Consider the following 6,813-nt stretch of genomic DNA (forward strand, 5'->3'; position numbering starts at 1 on the left):
ATCTGTAGTGGCCATTTGTCCAATGATTAAACATAAAGAAAGAAAATAAACATAAATCAAAAAGCCACTGTATGTAGACTCCGCAGATAAAAGAATGCAGTGGGATTCTGTTTTTTCTGATATTTATTGTAACTTAACAAAACAAGCAAGCAAACAAAAGAACAAAGAAACTCCCCATGCTGCCTCTCCCGTGCTGAGCTGGTAAAAGATCATAGGCCTACCCAGGTGCATCATGGTCCTGTACCCGCCTACTCCTACATATATAAAGTCCAGGTGCCCACAGCATTACCCAATTAATAAACCAATAAATAATCTAAAGACTAAGTAAACAACTACAAATAATTAGACTACACTAAAAACAATCAAAAGAAAAAGCTATCCAAATATATCAAAAAAACGAATCTACTTAGGCAAACTAGAATAATTAAAGAATATGAGTAAAATAACGTAATACTAGCATCAAACAAATAACTCCTACAGCATCTTTCATCGACCTCTGAGGGTTCCTGGTCCTTTCTCTGTGGAGTTTGCATTTTCTTCACTTTGTTTCTAGCTGTCAGACGCTACACCAGTTGTATGCAGAATATCAAGAGGAACGAAACTGAAAGTGCCCATTGTGTTTTTGACTTGTGACCCTGTGACCTTGCTCAGAAAGCCTCCCGTCCCCCCGACTGTTGGTGGAGGTTAAGGCCGTTAACGTCTCCCGATATTTGTCATCGGCAGAGTTTTTAGGGAGATCTGGCTTCCTGATTGAAGCGCGAGCGCCACGGGCCCTCGAGTCATTTGACGTGATTTCACAGGCAAAGACCTCAGTTTCATCACTCATCTTTCATGGCTGCTGCAGTCCAATTTTCTATGGCCTTTCTGTCGGGATTAGAGGAAAAAATAATATTCCAGAAAACACTTGAGGGATGTCTGGATGCGATAACCTGCAGATCAGACTTCAGTCTTCATTAGCAAACAGCTCAGTTCTGACATGAACTCCGTTCTCCTCTTTGTCCTTGAGAACAACAGCAACATTTATTTCATCCTCTTCCATTATTCGCTCATAAATAATACAACATTAAGGATTCAGCGTCCCGGCAACACTTTTATTACGAAATGACATTTCACAGCGGCAATTATTCCCCTGAATAATGGTCAGCGCTGGTTGTTGTGTGTATGTGTGTGTGTGTGTGTGTGTGTGTGTGTGTCGTGCTCTTCAACTTATTAGCCTGAGAGATTTAGCGCCCTGCTAGAGCTACGTTCTGATTTAAAAAATATACCCTTTCTTTTTGAAATAGTAGCCTCGTGTTGTTGCCTTTTTGAAGCTTGTGCATAATTGAATAAATTATTATTTTATGAATATAAAAGTGCCCCCCTGGTAATTCGGGTCTGGGTGTCGGACCAAAATACTGTTCTGCAACATGACTCAATACTCATACACCTGTAATAAAGGCCCATGTCTGTTTCCATGCAAAACATCATTCATTTGAAAACTTCATGTGTGAATGTTTAATACCTCCAGACACTGAGCGTAAACTAGAGCGTAGAGGTTACATCACTTTTTCAGAGGAGAGGGATGTTGACACATCCAGGCGTCTGAAGCTGAGGGATCACCAGATGAATGCCCACACAGATGCAAACCACCTCCAACAGATTAGAAAACTCCCGCGTGAAGGTGCTTCTGGGAAACCTGCCTGGGAATGTGAATAAATCATGATTTTGAACATTTTGAACAAAACCAATGCTTTCAGATCTACAAATGTTCCTCAGCAGTGGAGCCATCCTGATGATAGAAACACTCTCTTTGTCTTTTTCATGCTGTTTGATCTATCAACTCACCATTTTTTTAGCATATGATTTAATAATTTGGATATTTTACAATTGACTATTTTTTGTTGTTGAATATTTTGATAATTGTATTTCGATGTTTTTAACAGGCCTACAGTAAATACAAAACATGTTTTTTTTCTTCTTTCTGAACGCTTTCAATGAAGTCCTCCCCCTTTTGCAAGCTAGCTGCTATTCCAACAAAAACATAATGACAGGCCTCATGAATGATCCAGAATGTGTCCAACAGATGACAGGCTGAACGGCACAATATGCATTCTGACTTGGTTTTGATTAGAGACTTAAAAAACTGAGAGGGAAAAAGAGGGGTGGTTCCCAGCTAAACCAGTATCATGGTCTAAGTACAGTTTGGGCTCATGGGGGGATATCACCAGACACACAATTAGCCTCAGCTTCGCCTTCATAGGCATTTACCTGCATGCATTTCAAATAAAATAATATTATTTGATATAGATGTTGACTGTTTGGCCTTGACAATAGACGCCAGTCGCAGGAGGCTCAATTTGTTTCTACCTGTTGGTGAATGGCTCCTCTGTGCTCTCGTAAAGATGGCAATATCCAACAATAACAATATGAGAACATCGAATAATCTTGAATAATATTTCAAGGTAAATGGAGTTTATTTATGTTTATCCTCCAGTAGAGCCCCGGTAATGACATCCCTGGAAATGAATCTGGCTTCAGGGAAGGGATGCAGTCAGAGGAGGGCTCCTACGTCTACCGCGATGTGTGTGTGTGTGTGTGTGTGTGTGTGTGTGTGTGTGTGTGTGTGTGTGCGTGTGTGTGTGTGTATGTGTGTCTTTGTGTGTGTGGAAGAGAGAGCTGTATGTGTGTGTGCAAGCTCACGTTCACTCTCCTCTCACCTGTATCCGCTCTGGTTGTTTTTTTCCGGGGTGGCACTCGAATGTGATCTATTCTCAGAAAGAGTTTTATTTATACTGTTACATGATGATGCGTTCAGGTTCACTTCAGTTACATGATGATGCGTTCAGGTTCACTTCAGTTACATGATGATGCGTTCAGGTTCACTTCAGTTACATGATGATGCGTTCAGGTTCACTTTAGTTACATGATGATGCGTTCAGGTTCACTTTAGTTACATGATGATGCATTCAGGTTCACTTCAGTTACATGATGATGCGTTCAGGTTCACTTCAGTTACATGATGATGCGTTCAGGTTCACTTCAGTTCCATGATGATGCATTCAGGTTCACTTCAGTTACATGATGATGCATTCAGGTTCATTTCAGTTACATGATGATGCGTTCAGGTTCATTTCAGTTACATAATGATGCGTTCAGGTTCACTTCAGTTACATGATGATGCGTTCAGGTTCACTTCAGTTACATGATGATGCGTTAAGGTTCACTTCAGTTACATGATGATGCGTTCAGGTTCATTTCAGTTACATAATGATGCGTTCAGGTTCACTTCAGTTACATGATGATGCGTTCAGGTTCACTTCAGTTACATGATGATGCGATCAGGTTAATTTCAGTTACATGATGATGCGTTCAGGTTCACTTCAGTTACATGATGATGCGTTCAGGTTAATTTCAGTTACATGATGATGCGTTCAGGTTCACTTCAGTTACATGATGATGCGTTCAGGTTCACTTCAGTTACATGATGATATTGTATACAATAATAATAATAATAATAATAATAATAATAATAATAATAATAATAATAAAACAACAGCACAATGCTTTAATTGTTGTCACACACACACTACTAGAATATTTCCCCTCTTCCTCTTTTTCCGCTTTTCCCTTCACAATAAAAGCCCCAGTCACATACACCCTGAACACTACTTCCTAGAGAACTGCTTAAGTACTCAAATTAATAAAAAAATGCATATAGTACCTTTCGGTACAAGTATGGTGCGTCAACTATACAATCACAATTAAATATATGTAGAGCTCCTCTAAAAAATACTACAGACAGCCTAACGAGATCCTGCATGTGATCCATCAGTATGCAAATAAGAGTTTATATAGTTTGGAATGAAGAGTTTGCTTTTGCAAGATATGTAAGATATTTTTTATTTCATTGATATGTTTTTATTGTTTTGGTTGTTTTGACAAAGAGGGCCCTAGTTTCAGAAATTGTCGTTAGTGCATCCTTCGTGTTCTTGCACATGTCTACCACAAGAGGGCGCCGTTGCCCGTCAAATTTCCCAGACTATCACCGTGAACACACAATAACACACCAGTGTATTTACGACGTGGAAAAGAGGGTGTAACTCCTTCATGTTTTATTGGAATCATACACGTTTCATCTTTGTATTATTTTGTGACCGAAACAATAAAAAAAACACACTCAAATGAGCCTGAAGCGTGAACTATTTCTGACGCAGTGTATTTCATTCAAGACGCAGATCTCACAACAATATGTGACGTTATGAACCCCCCCAAAAAACCCGCTGCACGTGAAGTTCGTACCAACAGTGCGCGTGCGTGTGCACCGAGGAGCCTGGATCGCAGCTCGTGAGGACGCGCGCCGCCTCATTGGCACATGTCCCGGCGGGGTGGAGCGTAGCGGGGCCGCCTCTTGTTTTGCGGTCTTGTTTTGTCAGCCTCTCAGCACACACACACACAGACACACACACACACAGCAGCTGCAGCGGTCGTCAGGACAGGAGCTCCCGACACGAACCGGTGGACGTTAAATCCCCACCAGCACCCGCTGCCCGGCTCCACCTCAGGAGCAGGGCGCAGTCAGAAGGAGCTGCATCTATTCGTGCGCAGCTTCCAGAGGGTGTGTGTGATCCTGCGGAGGACGCGATCAGAGGACACAGAGGGTGGGAAAGGTGTGTGCGTGTGTTTGTGCGTGTGTGTGTGTGTGTGTGTGTGTGTGTGTGTGTGTGTGTGTGTGTGTGTGTGTGTGTGTGTGTGTGTGTGTGTGTGTGTGTGTGTGTGTGTGATCACCGGTGTCCTTCCACGCTGTCCTGGAGGAGCCGCTTTGGCTGTGGAACCGAATGGATGCGAGCGCGTGAGGAGAATACTAATGAGCGCGCTGCGTCCTGCCGAGGCGCACCGCGTCCCCCGCTGCTGCTGCTGCTGCTGAGGGCCACAGCAGAGCCGACCAGTCATCCGGAGCGCACCGGGGCCTGCGCACCTCCTCAGTCTCCCCACGGGATTTACGCGAGCGTGATCTGAGCACCGGAGCTGTTTTTTTTTTTTATCTCCCTCCCCAAAAACAACAACAACAACAACATCCAGACAACAACAAAAACGCCAAAATGGGCAACAGCTTTTCCAACATCTCTGCCTTCCAGTCGCTGCACATCGTCATGCTGGGCTTGGACTCCGCCGGGAAGACCACGGTCCTGTACAGACTCAAATTCAACGAGTTCGTCAACACGGTGCCCACCATCGGCTTCAACACGGAGAAGATCAGGCTGAGCAACGGCACCGCGAAGGGCATCAGCTGTCACTTCTGGGACGTCGGGGGCCAGGAGAAGCTGAGGCCCCTGTGGAAGTCCTACAGCCGCTGCACCGACGGGATCATCTACGTGGTGGACTCCGTGGACGTGGACCGGCTGGAGGAGGCCAAGACGGAGCTGCACAAAGTCACCAAGTTCGCGGAGAACCAGGGCACGCCGCTGCTGGTCATCGCCAACAAGCAGGACCTGCCCAAGTCTCTCCCGGTGGCGGACATCGAGAAGCAGCTGGCTCTGCACGAGCTCAGCCCCTCCACCGCCTACCACATCCAGCCTGCGTGTGCCATCATAGGAGAGGGCCTTCACGAGGGCATGGACAAGCTGTACGAGATGATCCTGAAGAGGAGGAAATCCCTCAAACAGAAGAAGAAGCGGTAACAGCTGCTGATGCTGTGCGGACTGTGTTGTAGTCTAGTTAACTGTAAGGAATCCGGGTTCTGCCAGTGTTGCCCTAAACACGTTTACTTTGCAGTGTTTTTTTTTCTTTCTCCTTTCTTTTTCTTCACATCCTCAGTTTGGATTAAAGCTGTTCGACGCTGTGAAGCCCTGCTGAGTGCATCACTCTGCACACACTGCAGGATATATAGAATACATAATAACCAAAAAGACAAACATAGAGGAGAAACTTGAAATGACTCTTCAGATCTGCAGCATTGGAGGACGAGACGCGGGCGGGCCCCGCTTATCTGCTGCTTGGTGGTGGACTTTGAACACAGTTGGACTCTGAAGAAGAGGCTCCTCTCTGCTGTAGCTCAACCAGAGGACTGTTATGGGACAGTAGCTTTCATTTCCACCCACAGGAGGTCTGCTGTGGGAACACACGTTTGATTTTGCACGTGGCTCGGGTCACTTGTGGCCCCTGCTCTTTTATTTTTAATTTTTATTCGGAGGACAGACATCTGTAGTTCCAGTCTGGATGTCATGCTGACTGTTTCTTTGCGAGCATTGAAGTAGCCTTTCCTCTGCGCGGTGGACTAGAGGACAGAGTGTTCACTACTTTGCACTTTTCATTTCCTAACAAACAGTAGAGAACTACACTGTATTAATAGAGGAGCCGATCCAGGTGGTTTATGTACTAAGAAGCCAAAATTGAAGTATTTTTTGAATATTAAAAGATTTAAAATCCATGATTTGGGGTGACTGTTTTTCATTCACGTGCTACAGGTTACACTGGTGCTTTACCCAGATGCTCACAGGTGGGGATCAAAGGGGAAAAGGTCAAAGGTCACAGAGTTCAGAGAGCCTTGCAGAAGGGTTAAATGAGAGAAAAGCCGTCTGAAGCTCAGGGTGTTAATGAAAGGCCCCAAAGCAGACGTTTCTGTTCCAATCTACTGCACGTAAAGTGAACATTTAGAGCAAAGCCGGAGCTCGTTTGTGAAATTTATGGATCTGCATTGCGGTGCTGGATTTTCTGCTTCACAACAGTGTTTACAGCAGCAACCAGTATGTTCCATCATTTATGGACATGTTTCTTTGTGTGACGTACAATATGTGCTCTATACTTCAGTCTTATTTAGTCTCAGCAACAATCCAA

At 44.4% G+C, this 6,813-nt stretch overlaps 1 protein-coding gene across 1 annotated transcript; it reads left to right on the plus strand.

Annotated features, from left to right (window-relative positions):
* Positions 1-5,062: 5,062 nt before the first annotated feature.
* LOC306747560 (ADP-ribosylation factor-like protein 4C) lies at positions 5,063-6,396 on the plus strand. Its single transcript, XM_079230617.1, has one exon. The coding sequence runs from the start codon at positions 5,079-5,081 to the stop codon at positions 5,655-5,657; it is 579 nt and encodes a 192-aa protein (XP_079086743.1). The 5' UTR covers positions 5,063-5,078; the 3' UTR covers positions 5,658-6,396.
* The last annotated feature ends 417 nt before the right edge of the window (positions 6,397-6,813 follow it).

Source organism: Taurulus bubalis, assembly GCF_910589615.1.
Source record: "Taurulus bubalis genome assembly, chromosome: 15".
Lineage (NCBI taxonomy): Eukaryota > Metazoa > Chordata > Actinopteri > Perciformes > Cottidae > Taurulus > Taurulus bubalis.